This window comes from Oncorhynchus masou, chromosome 6 (genome assembly GCF_036934945.1).
Source record: "Oncorhynchus masou masou isolate Uvic2021 chromosome 6, UVic_Omas_1.1, whole genome shotgun sequence".
In the NCBI taxonomy this organism is placed as follows: Eukaryota; Metazoa; Chordata; class Actinopteri; order Salmoniformes; family Salmonidae; genus Oncorhynchus; species Oncorhynchus masou.
In genome coordinates, this window is record NC_088217.1 from 49,756,413 (window position 1) to 49,779,361 (window position 22,949).

Genomic DNA, 22,949 nt, shown 5'->3' on the forward strand with positions numbered 1-22,949 from the left:
GCAGGCTATGTGGGGGGCAGGGGATTGAAGAATGCCTTGCATGGCTAAATATGGAGTTTTCTAGCTGAAGTATATGTTCATTAAAAGTAGTTAAACCTACGCCCCGGTTTGTCATTATATAAGGAACAAACATAACACTGCCCACCCCTTTTGGTAAGAAGCTGACCGATGGGGCTGGAGAAATCTGACCTCTCTCAAATTTATAGACAGAGCTATGAATACAAGGATTGACCATCCATGATATCACAATTATAGTTTTAACCATGTTTTGTGTTTTTTCACAATGTTTGGGAGTAAAACAAGCAGTTGTATGACAGTTGAACTGAGCTCAAGACACATTTGTTATATTCTTGAAGAATCAATGGATACATGTCATTCATTTAAGTCCAAACGTGGACATAGCGACTGCTGATTGCCCCTTTAAATACTGACAATGTGAAAATATCAAAAGTTATATCATGACACAAAATGAACTTTAAATAGACTTAAACCACAATGCATAGAATATATGTAATTTAAAAATAAAACAACTAGTCCTGTCATGGTATTATTCATTGCAGCATTCCCTTCTTAAGTTTGGCTGTATCTGCCTGTCTGTCCTCACAGCTCAGTGCGTCAGAGGTTGTGGTCAGCCCTGGTCAGGGGGGTCAGGTTCAGATTGCTGTCCCACACCCCTGGGGATGAGGTCAGGTTCAGATAGCCCATCTCCACAGGCTGCGTGGTCAGGGTAGAGCGTGAAGAGGTGAGTGAAGAGCGTGGAGAGGTGGCTTCCTCTGTGTGACTGGCCTTGCACCTATAGATGTTGTCCAAATGGCTTCTCATGTCAAATGCTCCAGGCAGAACTCTGTTGACCACAGAAAACATTCAATACAGTGTCTTACTTTGAGGAAAGTGCAACAAAGATTGCATGTAAGATGCTCTGTTAATGTGAACACAGTATCCTTTCATGACAATGGCGGTTTGGAAAAAAACTGAAGTTTCTCTACCTGGTTTCCAGAAGGCTAGACGTTAGCAGTATGCTCTCAAAATGAGACATTTTCTTCGATTCCTGATTTTTTTTTAAAGAAAGAAACGTGGCATGTTATGGTGAGGCAAAATCCCACTTCCAAGTCAACCTCACTTTGAACCATATCCTGCACACCGAGCTAGCACTCTCCAGCCACAACTTTATCCATCATCATACACACACAATCAATTAAACTCACTCTGTTCTGTGCAGTGCTGTGTTTCGGGACATAGATTAAATCATCAAATAAATTCCATATAGCAAGAATGCATCCAGGGTAAGTCTAGGCTCATGAAAACATGTGGAAACATGAGAATGTTGAACACACAACTGGAGTTGTTTGTTGACTACCTTAAAGTGCGATTCCATCATAATTCAACAACCTCTGTCATTATCTCCAGCACAATACCCGTGTCTACATGTGTGAAAACGGTGCATTTCTATGCGATTCACAGTGACGTGGGGAATAAGAAAATAACCTCCCTTTTGCTAGAAACTCAATGCAGGTTTTGAAAATCACAGTTTTTCTTACTTTTAACCCTACCCTGTGATTTCTCAGAAGCAATTTTGGAACTTTTCTTCTCTTTTTAACAAAGCAAATATGAGGAAAACGGTACCGAAGTTCAACCAACACATTGACTGTATGTCGTACTCGCGCTGGTAAAACATTGGCCAACTGCTATTCAACTTCTCGAAACACCTTCGCCCACTTTGAGGATAACACCGTGCCACCGATGCAGCCCGCTACCAAGAACTGTGGGCTCTCTTTCTTTGTGGCCGACATGAGTAAGACATTTAAGCATGTTAACCCTCGCAAGGCTGCCAGCCCAGATGGCATCCGTAGCCGCGTACTCAGAGCATGAGCAGGCCAGCTGGCTGGAGTGTTCAAGATGTCCACCATTGCTTTCTTGGGTACAGGAACAAAGGTAACTGAACTAAAGGACTATCGCCCCGTAGCACTCACTTCCGTCATCATGAAGTGCTTTGAGAGGCTAGTTAAGGATCATATCACCTCTATTTAACCTGATACCCTAGACACACTTCAATTTGCTTACCGCACCAATAGATCCACAGATGATGCAATCGCCAACGCACTGCACACTACCCTATCCAATCTGGACAAGAGGAATACCTACGTGAGAATGCTGTTCCTTGACTATAGCTCAGCATTCAACACAATAATTGATAATTAAGCTTGGGGCCCTGGGTCTGAAACCTGCCCTATGCAACTGGGTCCTGGACATCCTGACGGGCTGCCCCCAGGTGGTGAAGGTAGGAAACAACACCTCTACAACGCTGATCCGCAACACAGGGGCCCCACAAGGGTGTGTGCTCAACCCCCTCCTGTACTCCCTGTTCACCCATGACTGCATGCCCACGCAAGCATCCAACTCAATCATCAAGTTTGCAGACGACACAACAGTAGTAGGCCTGATTACCAACAATGACGAGGAGGTGAGGGCCCTGGGAAAGTGAAGCTAGGAAAATAACCTCTCACTCAAAGTCAACAAAACATAAAGAGCTGATTGTGGACTTCAGGAAACAGCAGAGAGAGCACGCCCCTATCCACATCGACGGGACAGTAGTGGAGAAGGTGGAAAGCTTCAAGTTCCTCAGCGTACACATCACTGACGATCTGAAATGGTCCACCCACACAGACAGTGTGGTGAAGAAGGCACAACAGTGCCTCTTCAAACTCAGGTGGCTGAAGAAATTTGGCCTTGGCCCCTAAAACCCTCAAACATTTACAGATGCATAATTGAGAGCATCCTGTCGGCCAGCATTAATGCATCACTGGGGGCAAACTACCAGCCCTCCAGAACACCTACAGCACCTGATGTCACATGGAGGCCAAAAAAGATCATCAAGGACATCAACCACGCGAGCCATTGCCTGTTCACCCCACTATCATCCAGAAGGCAAGGTCAGTACAGGTGCATCAAAGCTGGGACCGAGAGACTGAAAACAGCTTCCATCTTAAGGACATCTGATTGTTAAATAGCCATCACTACCCGGTTTCCACCCGGTTACGCAACCCTGCAACTTAGAGGCTGCCGCCCTATATACATAGACTTGGAATCCCGTAATCACTTTAATAAATGTTTAAATGTGTACATCCTGCTTTACCAATCTCATATGTATATACTGTATTCTATTACATTTCTACTGTATTTTAGTCAATGCCACTCCGACATTGCTCAATCTAATATTAATATTTTTCTTTGTTCCATTTAACCTTTTAGATGTGTGTGTGTATTGTTGTGAATCATTTTTAGATACTACTGCACTGTTAAATACTACTGCACTGTTGGAGCTAGGAACACAAGCATTTCGCTACGTTCGCAATAACTTTGATTTGATAGAAACGTGCTGTTTTCACATACAGTTGAAGTCGGAAGTTAACATACACCTTAGCCAAATACATTTAAAAACTCAGTTTTTCACAATTCCTGACATTTAATCAGAGTAAATATTCCCTGTCTTAGGTCAGTTAGGATCACCACTTTATTTTAAGAATGTGAAATGTCAGAATAATAGTAGAGAGAATGAGTTATTTCAGCTTTTATTTCTTTCATCACATTCCCAGTGGGTCAGAAGTTTATATACACTCAATTAGTATTTGGTAGCATTGCCTTTAAATTGTTTAACTTGGGTCAAACGTTTTGGGTAGCCTTCCACAAGCTTCCCACCATATGTTTGGTTTATTTTGGCCCATTCCTCCTGACAGAGCAGGTGTAACTGAGTCAGGTTTGTATGCCTCTTGCTCGCAAACAATTTCTTGTTGTCCTTAAGCCATTTTGCCAAAACTTTGGAAGTATGATTGGAGTCATTGTCCATTTGGAAGACCCATTTGCAACCAAGCTTTAACTTCCTGACTGATGTCTTGAGATGTTGCTTCAATACATCCACACAATTTTCCTACCTCATGATGCCATCTATTTCGTGAAGTGCACCAGTCCCTACTGCAGCAATTCACCCCCACAACATGATGATGATGCCATGTTCTTCGGCTTGCAAGTATCCCCCTTTTTCCTCCAGACATAACGATGGTCATTATGGCCAAACAGTTCTATTTTTGTTTCATCAGACAAGAGGACATTTCTCAAAAAGTACAATCTTTGTCCCCATGTGCAGTTGCAAACCGTAGTCTGGCTTTTTTTAATGGTGGTTTTGGAGCAGTGGCATCTTCCTTGCTGAGTGGCCTTTCAGGATACGTCGATATAGGACTAATTTTACTGTGGATATAGATACTTTTGTACCTGTTTCCTCCAGCATCTTCACAGGGTCCTTTGCTGTTGTTCTGAGATTGTTTTGCACTTTTCGCACCAAAGTACGTTCATCTGTAGGAGACAGAACGCGTCTCCTTCCTGAGTGGTATGACAGCTGCGTGGTCCCATGGTGTTTATACTTGCGTACTATTGTTTGTACAGATGAACGTGGTACCTTCAGGCGTTTGGAAATTGCTCCCAAGGATGAACCAGACTTGTGGAGGTCAAACATTTTTTTTGAGGTCTTGGCCGGATTTCGTTTGATTTTCCCATGATGTCAAGCAAAGAGGCACTGAGTTTGAAGGTAGGCCTTGAAATACATCCACAGGTACACCTCCAATTGACTCAAATGATGTCAATTAGCCTATCAGAAGCTTCTAAAGCCATGACATTTTCTAGAATTTTCCAAGCTGTTTAAGGGCACAGTCAACTTAGTGTATATAAACTTCTGACCTACTGGAATTGTGATATAGTGAATTATAAGTGAAATAATCTGCCTGTAATCAATTGTTGGAAAAATTACTTGTGTCATGCACAAAGTAGATGTCCTAACCAACTTGCCAAAACCATAGTTTGTAAACAAGACATTTGTGGAGTGGTTGAAAAAGGAGTTAATGACTAATCTAAGTGTATGTAAACTTCCGACTTCCACTGTATGTAGATACTGGTATCGTGCTGGAGATAATGAATATGACATTGTAAAGTGGTGGAATTGCACTTTAACAAGCAGCTAAATTGCCCCTATAAAGGGAATCTGTTATTGCTCTATCCATTTTTTTATTATTTTAAATTCATGATATATGCCCTATTGATTCTTGAAGAATACAACTTGTAAATTCCTCATGAGCTTAGCTGCATTGTCTGACCCCATCAGAAACCAAAACAACATTGTTTTACTCCTCTGATGATGAAGAATGTATAACCTGAAAACATGGTTAATTAAAATGTAATTTTGGTAGCTTTTTTGTTGTTGATTTATTTGATCATTTCAAACACAATACAACCACATGTACAATGTATGGCCAGACCTTGCATCCACAGCTTTGTCTATGAATGAGTGGTTACATCCCTGAGCTTTTTACCAAATAAGTGGCAAGGTGAGCCACTTTGTTATTGTTTGAACTGCAGATTGCAACTTTAACGCCGCTAAGTATGAAGTCCAATTATGACTGGCTTTCCAAGAACACAAACTCTGGGAAATCTAAATAGTTGGATACTTTGACAACTTAAACAACAATTCACATTTCTGGGTGGCAGGTAGCCTAGTGGTTAGAGTGTTGGGCCAATAACTGAAAGGTTGCTAGATCGAATCCCCGAGCTGACAAGGTAGAAAAATAAATAATAATCTACGCCACCCAATGTACCTGTACATTAGCGCTGCGTGCTTTATGGAGATTCTTTAGTGCGTGCTGCAATGCTGCTCCGTTAGGAATCAGACCGGACATCTCCACTATGGTGTCCTGTAAGTGCTCGCTTTCCTTCTCCAGGAAATCCACACTGGAGAATGAAACGATAGGAAACAGCACACTTAGACACTCCCCAGAGACATCCAACACTTAACACGACAGGAGGTTCAGTAGCTGTGCTAAATGGTGGAGCTGTACTCTCATTACTGTGCTAAATCGGAAGTGATTAGTAGTACCTGTGTTTAGTACCATTGCTGGGGTTCAGTACTGTATTGAGTGGTGTTAGTGGGGGGAGGGGTGTTCTGAATACCTGCATTGAGTGGTAGTGGCAACAAGCACACTCTTGTTTGTTTTCTCCTCCACATCATTCAGTTTTCCGAGCAGATCCCTCTTCTCTGCCAGCAGTTTCCCATTTTCCTCATTCATGTTCACTATCAACTCTTTCTCCTAGAGAAAACAGAGAAAGTTCCTTAGTTCTGTTTTGCATGTATGGCATCAATTGGCATTGTCCAGAGTGTGTGGCATGAGGGAGCAGCAGATTTAGGGCTTGGACAGACCACCAAGACTGTTGGCCGTGGTACCTCTGCCCAGCATGTCGGCAGTCATTTTTGTGTGTGTTCAAATAGCACAGTACATCGGCCGTCAGCCTGGTTAAAAATACTCCAGGCCAGAATGGGTTGTAGCGTTGCTTGCTTTGTTCCCATTGGTATGTCCATGTTCTGTTAGATAGCCAAAACTAGCTCTGCTGTGCTAATGTTGCTAGCTAGCTAGAATTTGTATAACGTCCTGGCTCATACTTTAGCTCGATAGCCACAACTGTGTCCCACCCTTAATCTTGTAAAAAATGGCCTCCTCTCTTATGTCCCTTCCTGCCGTCCTCCCCAACTTTCCTCTGTACTTGAAATAAATGCCTGCTCTTAGTATCTCTATTCCACTGCTCCTGCTATCTCTGCAACATCACTGTCCATATCAGGCTTTTTACCTCTGCCTCGATCATTAAAACTACAACATCCTCACTACTAAGTGCTTGTTTAGCCAGTATATCAGCTGCCTCGTTCCCCTCCACTCCCACATGGACAGGGACCCAAGTAAAACTTGTCTGTATGCCCATCCGTCTAATCCTGCCATGGGTTTGCAGCACCTCATACAGCAGGTCTTGTCTGCTACGTGACCTAAAGGACTGGAGACTCATCAACACGGCACATGAATTAGAGCAAGTAACTACATCCTTCACCCTCTGCAAGGCCAACAGAATGGCCATCAGCTCTGCCGTATATACAGCCAGATGATCTGTAATACGTTTCCTGACTGCCACCCCATGTTCCTGCACTACAAATCCTGACCCAGTACGTCTTGTCCTTGGATCTTTTGAACCATTGTGTAAATGACCACAAAATCCTGATACACAGTATCCAGACGTCTCTTAAACAAATCAGATGGATCAACACCCTCCCTAAATTTCTGTAGTCTCCCCAACACTTCTAGATCAACTACTATTTGATTTGGAGGCTGGAGTAGCCATGGTGGATTTACAGGAATAGCCACCGTTGGACTAAACTCCCTTCCATGCAGTCCCATCTCCCTCACCTAGATATTACCCATTCACCCAATGCGTGTTTTCTGTCTTCGCTCATGTTCCCAGCATGCCTGTGAAATCAAACCAAAGTTTGTCACGTGCGCCGAATACAACAGGTGAATACAACCTCACAGTGAAATGCTTACTTATAGGCTCTAACCAATACATACAGACACCGGTTAGTCAGGCTGATTGAGGTAGTATGTACATGTAGATATGGTTAAAGTGACAATGCATATATGATGAACAGAGAGTAGCAGTAGCGTAAGAGGGGTTGGCAGGTGGTGGGGTGTAACACAATGCAGATAGCCCGGATAGCCAATGAAATCAATTTCACATGATGAGACATCCCTTGTCCCTGTAGGTTGATCCAATAATTCAGTGCCAGCTGCTGTCTCCTAATCTGAAATGGCATATCCCCCATCTCCACCTGTAGCGCAGCCACTGGGGAGGTCCGAAACACTCCACTACATATCCTGAGTCCTTGCCCCTGTATGACATCTAGCCTTTCCAATGAGGTCCAGGCTGCTGAACCAGATGCTATACTGCCATCGTCTACTACAGATCGGATCAATGCAACATACATGGTCCTCAATGAGGAACGCCCAGCCCCCCACTCCTTCCCCGTCAGACAGTGCATCACATTTAGCACCTTCTTACACTTTCCCACCACTCTCTCAACGTGTTCTGCCCAGGTCAGTCTAGTGTCAAAGTATACCTCAAGGAACCTGAGGGCTTCACCGTTTCCAAGTTTCTCCCATATAACCTCAAGCATACCTCATCTCCCATCTTCCTCCTTGTAGAGAACACTGAGTTCTCTACAGAGAACCTGAACCCCCACATTAATATATCCCATTTAGCAGACGCTTTTGTCCAAAGCGACTTACAAGTCGGCTGGGGCCACTACTTTTACATATGGGTGGCCCCAGTGGGACATTAATGCCCACCACACTACCTCATCAATTGCATCCTGTATCTTTCTGATTATGTAAGGCATATTCCTTCCCCTCCTCCATAAGGCCCCATCATCTGCAAATAGCAACCTCCCAATATCCAGCTATACCTGAGAGTAAACATAATTGATCATGATTGAGAACAGCAGAGGACGAATTACACTCCCCTGCGGTGTACCGTTATCCACCAGGTAGCTGACTGATAGGGACTTCCCCACCCTCACCTGGATAGACCTTCCAAACAGGAAATCATTTAGCCAGTTGTACGTTCTTCCACCTACCGCCATAATATCAAGCTTGATTAACGACCCCTCCTTCCGCATCATATCATACACCTTCTCCACATCATATCATACACCTTCTCCACATCATATCATACACCTTCTCCACATCATATCATACACCTTCTCCACATCATATATACACCTTCTCCACATCAAAAAAGACAGCTACAACAGTCTCCTTGTTCACCCGAGTCCTCCTGGCCTCTGCTTCTAAGCAGAGCACTGGGTCCATAGTTCTCCTACCCTTCCTGAACCCACTCTGATGTGGTGATATTCCATAATCTTACATACATGTGATGTTAAAGCTATTGGCTGATACCTTGTTGGCCTCATTGGGTCCTTCCCTGGCTTCCGGATTGGTACCACTACTGCCTCCTAACTGCCTGGTAGTTTCCCCACCTCCCACACTCTGTTGTACAACACCAACACCTTATCCAGGGCCTCATCACTAAGCTGGGTCAACATAACATAGCACACCTCATCTTCCCCAGGTGAAGTTAACCCAGCCTTACCTATTGCCCTTTTCACCTCTACCATGGTAAATTGTGCATTCAACGCATCATTTGCATCCTCCCTCCCATCCAGCACTCCAGGATGCTCCTCTCACGTTCTCTCTCTCCCCCTCTGCCACTCCTCTGACAAATATGCTGAGCTATGCACTTGGACAAATGCTTTGGCCATCATCTCTGCCTTCTCCTCATCTGTTACTGCCAGTCGTCAACACTGGATAATCCCACTCCCTTCTGACCCCACTCATCCTCTTAATCATCCCCCACACTTCTCCCATGGGTGTCGTCCTTCCAATGGTGTCACAGAACCGACGCCAACATAACCTCTTTGCCTGACGGATAGTTCTCTTCACCAGGGCCTGAGCCTGCTTATACTGAATCAGATGGAAGTTATACGTCCTTTTTAGTACTCTAAATGCCCTGTTCCGACTCCTCACCATTGTCCCACACTCCTCCGTCCACCATGGGACTGTTTTCCTCCTCCCTGAACTCTTAAGTATAACCTCAGTAGCTGCCCCCACTAACGCTGTTCTCACCCAGTTATTCATACTATCCATATCCCCTCTCATATCCACCCGAGCCATCACCTCACTCAGCTCTTGAAAGTAATCCCACTATGCGCTACAGTCAGTTATGATTACATGTCTACTTATATTAACTATATAATAATTAATATATGCCTACTGTATGATAGCTATCAAATTAATTAGCTAAATAACTTTAGCCTGCCTAGCTACTTCTGAATAAGGAAAATGTTTTATTTCCACAATTTCCAAAAACTATCCAAACAAATAACATAATTACTTTTATGAGACATGTTTGTGCATTAGTAGCACAATTTCTAACTATTTACGTTCGTTTTTACTTACCTAGTAAGTAAAATGTTCAATATGTTGACTCCATATTGACATTGATGTTCTCGCTGACTTTTCTTAGCAGATGTACAATTATCACAAATTTAATTATGGGGCGTTTCAGGCCCCGAAGTGAACATAATTGTATACTCTCAAACTCCATTAAAAACTAGGGCTGAGGGGCTTACGTTGCAAACTTCCCTTGCTTGGCTAATCATTTGGACCAATGACAAATATGGACGCGGGGATTCCCCCAAGAGCATATGGATGAGGGTTAAGGGTTAAGGCTGTCGACCTTTGAGTTTGAAACACAGCCCAGATCTTTCATCTCTATCAGATTTTTCATCACTTGGCCATTTCTCCCCACATCTCTGTCCCTACGAACCACTACGTATCCTTGTATGATAACACTCCACAGTCAGTTTGAGCCATGTTTCGTGCACACAAATCACATCAGGTTTAGCTGGCATATCTAGAATGAACTGCTTGAACTCCTGCCCACGAACCAACAGAGTTTGAGCATTTGATTTTATTTACCTTTATTTAACTGGACAAGTCAGTTAAGAACAAATTCATATTTTCAATGACGGCCTAGGAACAGTGGGGGTAGAACAACAGATTTTCACCTTGTCAGCTTGGGGATTCGATCTTGCAACCTTTCGGTTACTAATCCAACGCTCGAACCACTAGGCTACCTACCACCCCATTCCAATGCACATCTACTAATCGTGAATAAGCTTTTGTAGCAAGTGAATGCATTACGCTATAGAAAATGAACACGGGTCTCAATCTCTCAAGCACAAGTCCACTTCCTTGTGTAAGCAGCCTGCTAATATCTATAGTTCAAGTCTTGCCACTGCCAACATGGATCTAATGTAGCTAGCTAGCAAGCGAACACACCCTCCTGTCTGTCTGCACCTGTCCGAACAGCATGTTAGCCTGTCCACTTTGGATATACTGTACGTTGAAATCAAGTGGCCTACCTGGATAAGATGCTTAATTAGAGCTCAGAATGAGAACGAGTTGCTTTTCCACTTTATGTAGCCTCGCCCACTTATTTGAATCAATAAACTTTTTCCCCCCCCCACGTAGTATAAGCACTCGGATGCAAGCGTTAGCATTCACATAAGAGTTGGAACTGCTTGTTGTGAGTGGCAGCGGGTAGAGCTTGGTTTGTATGTGTTGTGGGGGGTAGGTGCAGAGCACAGAAAGAGCGAGGGAGACGAGACCAAAAATATAACAAAGAGAGCCAGTGGCTATGAGGACGCAAAATGAGCTAACATTCAATCTTGACAAGTACTCGATTATGAAAATTCTAATTAAATTGATTTTAATGAATAATCAATGCAGCCAAAATTCACTCTGATTTCTTACGACCAATGATGTATATAAACCCCATTGGTTACTACCTACAGTGGCTTGATAGCTAGCATGGAGGAAGCTTTCCCATTTGTTTTATGAAGTGTGATTGGCTTAGCTAATTACTGTATATTGTCAAACTTAAGCAAAAAAAAATGTATCCTTCAAGCGCAAAACTCCCTTAGCTCGATGCAAGACTTGCAACAGCAAAAACAAAAATTGTCAAAATTATTATTTTGGTCAACTGTTTTGAACATGAAAGGGTCTGTGCAGGAAAAGTGCCCTCTTTTTTTCCTTCTTGTTGTCACTCCTTTCCCTCTCGCAGAAGTTTGTGCTCTCTGATTGGCTCAAAGTTGTCAGGCACACAACAGGTGGTAGCTATTGTTGTGCCAGGCAAGGGAGCGGACCCCTATTGTGCAGGCTGACAAGCTGGCTGGTGGGTCTGACCTCTTACCCTGGCTGATGAGGTTAAGGCAAGAGCCAGGTCTCTCTCAAGGCTTTGAATCCTCTCATCACGACATCCTGTCTCCTTCAAATAAATCTGTTTGGCTCGCCGCATTTTGGCTTTGTGCTGAGATCGCTTCTCGGCGTTCTTGCTGTGGGAGCAGAGGAAACCAAACCACACAGCGTTGTTGAGCACCAGGAGAGAGTGAAAGTGTGACTACAGTATCTAGGCTAAGTCCCTGGTTTTGCTTTGAGAATGTTCTCTAGGATCTTTACCTTTTCTGTAAATCAAGGCACGTGAGAACTTCCATGAGCTCCTCTGTTAGTTTCTCACAATCCTCCTGCCTGGCCTCCAGGCATTCCTTCAGCTTTACATAATCAGCAGGAATCTGTGGTCAGTCAGACAGGCAGGCAGACAGAAAGACATTATCAACATCTACATAGGCTAGATGAGGGTCTCAGTTTACATTTGTTCCAATACCATACAATTCTGACTGAAACACATATACAGTGGGGTCTGAAATTATTGACACGCATGATGAAGATGAACAATAATGACGGTATAAAATAAATAATTCAAATACTGAACTGTGTTGTATGCTAAAATTGTTGTAGAAATGTGTATATTTTATACTAATACTAGTTTTATATAAGAGCCTCTTACCATGAATAATAACAGGGGAGGTTAGCATGTCTTGGGGGTATGACATTTGACCCGCTATAACTTTCTCACTCATTATTATTCGTAATCATGGTAGCATCCACAATGTAGAAGTGTTTAGAGACATATTTAGAATAAAAGTGACTCCAAAATGATACAATACATTATTTACCATAAATTTTGTTTGGGCACAAAATAATCTGAAACCAACTGCAAATGCGTTAAACAAGTTTGCAGAGTCACAAGCTTGATGTAGTCATTGTGTGCTAGGAATATGGGAGCAAATCAAAAACTTTTGACTACTTTATTTGAAAGAATCTTCAGGGTTGTCAATAATTTTGACCTCTACCTTTTTGGAAAACATTTATTACTATTAACAAAATGTCTTCCTCTCAGCAATTATATTAGTTTAAAATAATATACAGTGGGGCAAAAAAGTATTTAGTCAGCCACCAATTGTGCAAGGTCTCCCACTTAAAAAGATGAGAGGCCTGTAATTTTCATCATAGGTACACTTCAACTATGAAAGACAAAATGAGAAGAAAAAAAAATCCAGAAAATCACATTGTAGGATTTTTAATGAATTTATTTGCAAATTATGGTGGAAAATAAGTATTTGGTCAATAACAAAAGTTTCTCAATATTTTGTTATATACCCTTTGTTGGCAATGACAGAGGTCAAACATTTTCTGTAAGTCTTCATTCACAAGGTTCACACACTGTTGCTGGTATTTTGGCCCATTCCTCCATGCAGATCTCCTCCAGAGCAGTGATGTTTTGGGGCTGTTGCAGAGCATCATGGACTTTCAACTCCCTCCAAAGATTTTCTATGGGGTTGAGATCTGGAGACTGGCTAGGCCACTCCAGGACCTTGAAATGCATCTTACAAAACCACTCCTTCGTTGCCCGGGCAGTGTGTTTGGGATCATTGTCATGCTGAAAGACCCAGCCACGTTTCATCTTCAATGCCCTTGCTGATGGAAGGAGGTTTTCACTCAAAATCTCATGATACATGGCCCCATTCATTCTTTCCTTTACACGGATCAGTCGTCCTGGTCCCTTTGCAGAAAAACAGCCCCAAAGCATGATGTTTCCACCCCCATGCTTCACAGTAGGTATGGTGTTCTTTGGATGCAATTCAGCATTCTTTGTCCTTCAAACACAACGAGTTGAGTTTTTACCAAAAAGTTCTATTTTGGTTTCATCTGACATTCTCCCAATCTTCTTCTGGATCATCCAAATGCTCTCTAGAAAACTTCAGACGGGCCTGGACATGTACTGGCTTAAGCAGGGGGACACGTCTGGCACTGCAGGATTTGAGTCCCTGGTGGCGTAGTGTGTTACTGATGGTAGGCTTTGTTACTTTGGTCCCAGCTTTCTGCAGGTCATTCACTAGGTCCCCCCGTGTGGTTCTGGGATTTTTGCTCACCGTTCTTGTGATCATTTTGACCCCACGGGGTGAGATCTTGCGTGGAGCCCCAGATCGAGGGAGATTATCAGTAGTTTTGCATGTCTTCCATTTCCCAATAATTGCTCCCACAGTTGATTTCTTCAAACCAAGCTGCTTACCTATTGCAGATTAAGACTTCCCAGCCTGGTGCAGGTCTACAATTTTGTTTCTGGTGTCCTTTGACAGCTCTTTGGTCTTGCCCATATTGGAGTTTGGAGTGTGACTGTTTGAGGTTGTGGACAGGTGTCTTTTATACTGATAACACGTTCAAACAGGTGCCATTAATACAGGTAACGAGTGGAGGACAGAGGAGCCCCTTAAAGAAGAAGTTACAGGTCTGTGAGAGCCAGAAATCTTGCTTGTTTGTAGGTGACCAAATACTTATTTTCCACCATAATTTGCAAATAAATTCATTAAAAATCCTACAATGTGATTTTCTGGATTTTTTTCCTTCATTTGTCTGTCATAGTTGAAGTGTACCTATGATGAGAATTACAGGCCTCTCTCATCTTTTTAAGTGGGAGAGCTTGCACAATTGGTGGCTGACTAAATACTTTTTTGCCCCAATGTAAATATCCTATTTTGGCATAGAATATAGCTCAGTATTTGTATTATTTATTTTATACAATCATTGTTGCTAATCTTTATCAAGGGCCGCACTATACATTTAGTTATTTGACAGCTTTCTCTTGAAATGAAGAGAGAGTGCCATGCCCCATAGTCAGAGGATGCCAGGTCACTCACCTCCTGGCTGGCAGTGCCTGTCTGACTCTGTAGGACATCTAGCTGTGTCTGCTGGCCTTTAAATCGGAGGCTCAGCTCTGAGTTAGTGCAGTTCAGGGAGGCTTCCACCTCTCGCAGGGAACACCCCTCATCCTGCAGCTCCTCCTCCTTCTGCTCCCACATCCTCCTGAATGAACCACACACACACTTTTAGACCAGGACCACATATCTACAACTGCACAAGCAAAGCCCTACAAGACCATAACTGACCATCACACATCTGGTTGCTGGTTTAAATCGTTTAACTGAAGCAGCAGAGGGGCCTTTAGTAGGAGAAGGTACCTATGGAGCTGGTTGTCCTGAGTCCTAAGGGCCGTGTATCTTGCTGCCTCCTCTTGCTGGCCAGACTCTGTGTTGCGGTTTCTTTCCACGTTCAGCTGCTGCTGCAGACCCTGCATCTGAGTCATAGAGGCAGCGGAGGGAAGAGGTCATTTACCTTGTGTGAAAAGTACTACTACTATTACTCTGTTTGGCTTGGTCAGAGAGCTCAGAACAGCAGATTTTATTTCTCTCTCTATGGGTGCCAATCGTATCCACAGTAATGCAACTGACTCAACTAATCGGCGTGGAATTTAAATTAGTTTAATGAACTGGAACAAAGTTGATTGGAACAAATTTCACTGTTCCTCTGCGGAAATGGATTGGCCACCCCTGGCTTGAGACTATGAATGACACTGCACTCCTGCATGGTGTCTCACCTCTACCTCCATTGCTTTGAGCTTGGCCCTCTCAGCGCTCAGCTCCTCCTGCAGACGGCTGCAACTATGGGCTTTCTGACTGCTCTGGGCAAGCCCCTCCCTCAGCTCCCTACTCTCCTGCTGCAGAGCCCTCTGCTCCAGATGGTTGACCATAGCCTGGCCCTGCTTCAACTCAGCACACACCTGAACACCACCACAACCACACACACAACCAGTACATTTACATACAGAGAAACCATGATTTGTTTTCACAAAATGTAATCCATAAAATGGTCCTTTGGAGAAAGGATTGTTGACATACTGTACAAGTCAAAAGTTTGGACACAAGGGTTTTTCATTATTTTTACTATTTTCTACATTGTAGAATAATAGTGAAGACATCAAAACTATGAAATAACACATATGGAATCATGTAGTAACCAAAAAAAAGAAAAAGGTGTTAAACAAATCAACATTTATTTTGATATGCCATTTTACCACCCTTTGCCTTGACAGCTTTGTACACTCTTGGCATTCTCTCAACCAGCTTCATGAGGAATGCTTTTCCAACAGTCTTGAAGGAGTTCCCACATATGCGGAGCATCTGCGGTAAAACTAATCCGAAACCATCTTAATTGGGTTGAGATCGGGTAACTGTGGAGGCCAGGTCATCTGATGCAGCACTCCATCACTCTCCTTGTTGGTCAAATAGCCCTTACACAGCCCAGAGGGCCAACCCACTAAGCACAAACCAGATGGGAATGGCGTATTGCTGCAGAATGCTGTGGTAGCCATGCTGGTTAAGTGTGCCTTGAATTCTAAATAAATCACTGACAGTGTCACCAGCAATGCACCCCCAATCCATCACACCACCTCCTCCATGCTTCACGGTGGAAACCAATCATGCGGAGATCATCTATTCACCTACTCTGCGTCTCACAAAGACACAGCGGTTGGAACCAAAAATCTCAGATTTGGACTCATCAGACCAAAGGACAGATTTCCAACAGTCTAATGGTCATTACTCGTGTTTCTTGGCCCAATCAAGTCTCTTCTTATTATTGGTGTCCTTTAGTAGTGGTTTCTTTGCAGCAATTTGACCATGAGGGCCTGATTCACGCAGTCTCCTCTGAACAGCTGATGTTGAGATAGTCTGTTACTTGAACTCTGAAGCATTTTGGGCTGCAATCTGAGGTGCAGTTCGGATAATGAACTTATCCTCTACAGCAGAGGTAACTCTGGGTCTTCCTTTCCTGTGGCGGTCCTCATGAGAGACAGTTTCATCATAGCGCTTGATGATTTTTGCAACTGCAATTGGATTGACTGACCTTCATGTCTTAAAGTAATGATGGACTGTCATTTCTCTTTGCTTATCTGAGCTGTTCTTGCCATAATATGGACTTGGTCTTTTACCAAATAGGGCTATCTTCTATATACTACCCCTACCTTGTCACAACACAACTGATTGGCTCAAACGCATTACGAAGGAAACAAATTCCACAAATGACTAATTACTTTTAACAAAGCACACCTGTTAATTGAAATGTATTCCAAATGACTACCTCATGAAGCTGGTTGAGAGAATGCCAAGAGTGTGCAAAGCTGTCATACAAAAGGTGACAAATCAAAATATATTTGTTGAACACTTTTTTGGTCTAATTAATGAAAAAAGCATACAATCAAAAAGGACATTAACTCTGCATCTCTTCTAACTATTTTCTTTTTTCACAACTGCCACCAGTTTGGCACCAAAACATTTACAACAAAGACCTATTGACATAGTGAAATAAATAAGTGTGTAAAAAAATAAAAATAAACACTTCATGCTGTAACACCAGTGGTATTCACTAATTCTCCATGCACTGTAATTTACTAATTGATGAGAGCTATTGATAAGAGCTAGGTAAATTATCAATCCGTTTGGATAAGGGGATTGTAAATATAAATTATAAATATAAAATATAAATTGTTTTAGATGTATTTTACCTCATGATCTATGGAGACAAATGTGAAACCAGTCATATGGCAGCAAACTGAAGCATATCAACATGACAGGTAGGCTGTGTGTGCCCCGTTCCCACACTGAAGTATATGAAATGCTGTGCTTACAGAATTTAAATTGTATGGCCGTATAACTTGCAGGGATAAATCTTGGAGACACAAGCCAAATGAGATGACAAGCCAAATCAGCGAAGAGTGACAGTTGGGCCAAATTGAACCTTTGTGCACTCTAGATGTTTAAATTTCAGCCCTATTGCTCAAAAGCAATAATAGATCATATTTAACATATTACAAGTTGTTCAATAACTTGTGACATGTCGCCCACTTCATGGAATCGTCACGGAATGCAAACCAAGCCTGGCAGTTTAAACCTGGAGCCTGGAAAACGACGACTGGACTGTTGTCATATCAGTTCCATGATCAGTGAGGATTAGAGTCGATTTATAGGACCTTTGGTCAACCTCTACTGTTACACGCTTCTCCCCTTCCAGTATTTAATGGATTGAACAACTGAATGGCAACTTTCAGGATTAATAATCAAACCGTTGTATTTTTTATCAAACAATATATTTAGTGTGTAAAGGCTCTCCTAAACGTTTTACATTTTTTAGACTTCCTGCGCCGACAGAGATGGCCGCCTCGCTTTGCGTTCCTAGGAAACTATGCAGTTTCTTTTTTTTATGTGTTATTTCTTACATTAGTACCCCAGGTCATCTTAAGTTTCATTACATACAGTCGAGAAGAACTACTGTATATAAGAGCAGCGTCAGCTCACCATCAGTACGACCAAGAATGACTTTCGCGAAGCAGATCATGTGTTCTGCCTTTCACCCAGGACAACGGAATGGATCCCAGCCCGCGACCCAATAAAATGACTTTGTAAAAGAGGGAAACGAGGCGGTCTTCTGGTCAGACTCCAGAGACGGGCACATCGTGCACCACTCCCTAGTATACTTCTCGCCAATGTCCAGTCTCTTGACAACAAGGTTGATGAAATCCGAGCAAGTGTAGCATTCCAGAGGGACATCAGAGACTGTAATGTTCTTTGCTTCACGGAAACATGGCTCACTGGAGAGACGCTATCGGAGTCGGTGCAGCCAGCTGGTTTCTCATCGCATCGCACCGACAGAAACAAACATCTTTCTGGTAAGAAGAGGGGCGGGGGCGTATGCCTTATGGCTAACGAGACGTGGTGTGATCACAAAAACATACAGGAACTCAAATCCTTCTGTTCACCTGATTTAGAATTCCTCACAATCAAGTGTTGACCGCATTATCTACCAAGGGAATTCTCTTCGATTATAATCACAGCCGTATATATTCCCCCCCAAGCAGACACAGATGGCTCTGAACGAACTTTATTTGACTCTTTGCAAACTGGAATCCATACAACCTGAGGCTGCATTCATTGTAGCTGGGGATTTTAACAAGGCTCATCTGAAAACAAGACTCCCTAAAATGCATTAGCATATCGATTGCGCAACCAGGGCTGGCAAAACCTTGGATCATTGCTATTCTAACTTCCGCGACGCATATAAGGCCCTGCCCCGCCCTCCTTTCGGAAAAGCTGACTACAACTCCATTTTGTTGATCCCTGCCTACAGACAGAAACTAAAACAAGAAGCTCCCACGCTGAGGTCTGTCCAACGCTGGTCCGACCAATTTGATTCCACACTCCAAGACTGCTTCCATCACGTGGACTGGGATATGTTTCGTATTGCGTCAGACAACAACATTTACGAATACGCTGATTCGGTGTGCGAGTTCATTAGAATGTGCGTTGAAGATGTCGTTCCCATAGCAACGATTAAAACATTCCCAAACCAGAAACCGTGGATTGATGGCAGCATTCGCGTGAAACTGAAAGCGCGAACCACTGCTTTTAAATCAGGGCAAGGTGATCGGAAACATGACCGAATTCAAACAGTGCAGCTATTCCCTCCGCAAGGCAATCAAACAAGCTAAGCGTCAGTATAGAGACAAAGTAGAATCTCAATTCAACGGCTCAGACACAAGAGGTATATGGCAGGGTCTACAGTCAATCACGGATTACAAAAAGAAAACCAGCCCAGTCACGGACCAGGATGTCTTGCTCCCAGGCAGACTAAATAACTTTTTGCCCGCTTTGAGGACAACACAGTGCCACTGACACGGCCTGCAACGAAAACATGCAGACTTTCCTTCACTGCAGCCGAGGTGAGTAAAACATTTAAACGTGTTAACCCTCGCAAGGCTGCAGGCCCAGACGGCATCCCCAGCCACGCCCTCAGAGCATGCGCAGACCAGCTGGCTGGTGTGTTTACGGACATATTCAATCCATCCCTACCCAGTCTGCTGTTTCCATATGCTTCAAGAGGGCCACCATTGTTCCTGTTCCCAAGAAAGCTAAGGTAACTGAGCTAAACGACTACCGCCCCGTAGCACTCACTTCCGTCATCATGAAGTGCTTTGAGAGACTAGACAAGGACCATATCACCTCCACCCTACCTGACACCCTAGACCCACTCCAATTTGCTTACCGCCCAAATGCAATCTCAACCACACTGCACACTGCCCAAACCCATCTGGACAAGAGGAATACCTATGTGAGAATGCTGTTCATCGACTACAGCTCGGCATTTAACACCATAGTACCCTCCAAGCTTGAGACCCTGGGTCTCGACCCCGCCCTGTGCAACTGGGTACTGGACTTCCTGACGGGCCGCCCCAGGTGGTGAGGGTAGGCAACAACATCTCCACCCCGCTGATCCTCAACACTTGGGCACCACAAGGGTGCGTTCTGAGCCCTCTCCTGTACTCCCTGTTCACCCACGACTGCGTGGCCACACACGCCTCCAACTCAATCATCAAGTTTGCGAACGACACAACAGTGGTAGGCTTGATTACCAACAACGACGAGACGGCCTACAGGGAGGAGGTGAGGGCCCTCGGAGTGTGGTGTCAGGAAAATAACCTCACACTCAATGTCAACAAAACTAAGGAGATTATTGTGGACTTCAGGTCACAGCAGAGGGAACACCCCCCTATCCACATCGATGGAACAGTAGTGGAGAGGGTAGTAAGTTTTAAGTTCCTCGGCATACACATCACAGACAAACTGAATTGGTCCACCCACACAGACAGCATCGTGAAGAAGGCGCAGCAGCGCCTCTTCAACCTCAGGAGGCTGAAGAAATTTGGCTTGTCACCAAAAGCACTCACAAACTTCTACAGATGTACAATCGAGAGCATCCTGGCGGGCTGTATCACCGCCTGGTATGGCAACTGCTCCGCCCACAACCGTAAGGCTCTCCAGAGGGTAGTGAGGTCTGCACAACGCATCACCGGGGGCAAACTACCTGCCCTCCAGGACACCTACACCACCCAATATTACAGGAAGGCCATAAAGCTCATCAAGGACAACAACCACCCGAGCCACTGCCTGTTCACCCCGCTATCATCCAGAAGGCGAGGTCAGTACAGGTGCATCAAAGCTGGGACCGAGAGACTGAAAAACAGCTTCTATCTCAAGGCCATCAGACTGTTAAACAGCCACCACTAATATTGAGTGGCTTCTGCCAACACACTGACTAAACTCCAGCCACTTTAATAATGGGAATTGATGGGAAATGATGTCAAATATATCACTAGCCACTTTAAACAATGTTACCTAATATAATGTTTACATACATTATTCATCTCATATGTATACGTATATACTGTACTCTATATCATCTACCGCATCTTTATGTAATACATGTATCACTAGCCACTTTAACTATGCTACTTTGTTTACATGCTCATCTTATATGTATATACTGTACTCGATACCATCTACTGTATCTTGCCTATGCTGCTCTGTACCATCACTCATTCATATATCTTTATGTACATATTCTTTATCCCCTTACACTTGTGTATAAGACAGTAGTTTAGGAATTGTTAGTTAGATTACTTGTTGGTTATTACTGCATTGTCGGAACTAGAAGCACAAGCATTTCGCTACACTCGCATTAACATCTGCTAACCATGTGTATGTGACAAATAAAATTTGATTTGATCAAGGTTGATTCCTAAAATATACAAGATTAGGTAATTTTACCAATTAGTGCTGAAACAGATATTTTGATAGCTATCTTTCATTGATCCTTAATATTCTGAACCCGTTCTCTCTATATATTATAGTGAGTCTGTCAACAAAATTCTAATAAAATGTACACCAAGGCAACACAGTGACTACGGTCTGGTTTCAATGATTGACTCTTTTGGCATTGATGAACGAACTTCGCACTGCTTACTTCAATATGGAGAGAAAAACAAATTCCGGACATCACGATTCAAACCAAAGTTTGTAGGAAAAACCTTTGCCGTGGTTTTAGTTAAAGGTAGTTGATGCATACTAGCCACTTACAAAATGCACTCATTAAAAAATGGGGCGGCAGGTAGCCTAGTGGTTTGGGCGTTGGGCCAGTAAACAAAAGGTTGCTGGATCGAATCCCTGAGTCTCACACCCTGGCCATAGAGAGGTTTTTAATTCTCTATTTTGGTTAGGTCAGGGTGTGACTAGGGTGGGCATTCTCGTTTCTTTATTTCTATGTTTTCTATTTCTTTGGGTTTGGCCGGGTGTTGTTCTCAATCAGAGGCCGCTATCTATCGTCGTCTCTGATTGAGAGTTATACTTACGCAGCTTTTTCCTACCTGTGTTTTGTGGGTAGTTGTTTTCTGTTTTGTGTTTGCACCAGGCAGAACTGTTTCGTTTTGTTCCACTTTGTTATTTTGTTTCCGTGTTCAGTTTGAATAAATAATCATAAAACACGTCCCACGCTGCGCTTTGGTCCTCTTCTTCAGACGAGCGTTACACTGAGCTGACAAGGTAAAATTCTGTCATTCTGCCCCTGACAAAGGCAGTTAACCCACTGTTCCCTGGTTGGCCGTCATTGTAAATAATGTATTTTTAACTGACTTGCCAAGTTAAATAAATAAAACAAAAACAGTCTAAGTGAAGTCTGAATACCAAATACTGAGAAGTGCTTGAATCAAAATGCGTAGAAAAGGCATACATTTCATAAGTCTGAATTGGGCCCCTAGTGATCCTGTGACTGATGGGTTAGGGTTGTCCTGTTGGCACAGTAAAGTGGACTCACTGTGGTCAGAACCTGCATAGTCATCTGCTGCTGTCTGGATAGTTTGTGTTCTTCCTCCTGGACTATCAAATCAAATTTTATTTGTCACATGTGCCAAATACAACAGGTGTAGACTTTACATTGAAATGCTTACTTACAAGACCTTAACCAAGAATGCAGTTTTTAGAAAATAAAAGTAAGAGATAAGAATAACAAATAATTAATGAGCAGCAGTAAATAACAATAGCCGGGCTATATACAGGGGGTACCGGTACAGAGTCAACGTGCGGGGGCACCGGTGTCGAGGTAATTATGTACATGTAGGTGGAGTTATTAAAGTGGCTGTGCATAGATATTATAGAGTAGCAGCAGCGTGGCCATTTGATTAGCTGTTAATGAGTTTAATGGCTTGGGGGATAGAAGCTGTTTAGAAGCCTCTTGGACTTAGACTTGGCGCTCCGGAACCGCATGCCCGTGCGGTAGCAGAGAGAACAGTCTATGACTAGGGTGGCTGGAGTCTTTGACAATTGTTAGGGCCTTCCTCTGACACCGCCTGGTATAGAGGTCCTGGATGGCAGGAAGCTTGGCCCCAGTGATGTACTGGGCTGTAGGCAC

At 43.4% G+C, this 22,949-nt stretch overlaps 1 protein-coding gene across 2 annotated transcripts in view; it reads right to left on the reverse strand.

Annotated features, from left to right (window-relative positions):
* Positions 1-323: 323 nt before the first annotated feature.
* Positions 324-22,949, reverse strand: part of si:dkey-264d12.5 (coiled-coil domain-containing protein 30) — a 33,642-nt gene continuing 11,016 nt past the window's right edge. Inside the window, exons 13-21 of one of the 2 annotated variants that reach the window (XM_064968971.1) lie at positions 15,253-15,435; positions 14,837-14,952; positions 14,516-14,681; positions 11,937-12,049; positions 11,671-11,812; positions 5,992-6,128; positions 5,640-5,772; positions 987-1,048; positions 324-844 (exon numbers count right to left, since the gene is read on the reverse strand). In XM_064968971.1, the coding sequence (XP_064825043.1) occupies positions 616-844; positions 987-1,048; positions 5,640-5,772; positions 5,992-6,128; positions 11,671-11,812; positions 11,937-12,049; positions 14,516-14,681; positions 14,837-14,952; positions 15,253-15,435 (1,281 nt within the window). In that variant the 3' untranslated portion in view covers positions 324-615. The remainder of the gene's footprint in view (positions 845-986; positions 1,049-5,639; positions 5,773-5,991; positions 6,129-11,670; positions 11,813-11,936; positions 12,050-14,515; positions 14,682-14,836; positions 14,953-15,252; positions 15,436-22,949) is intronic. The other variant, XM_064968972.1, reaches the window with a different exon arrangement.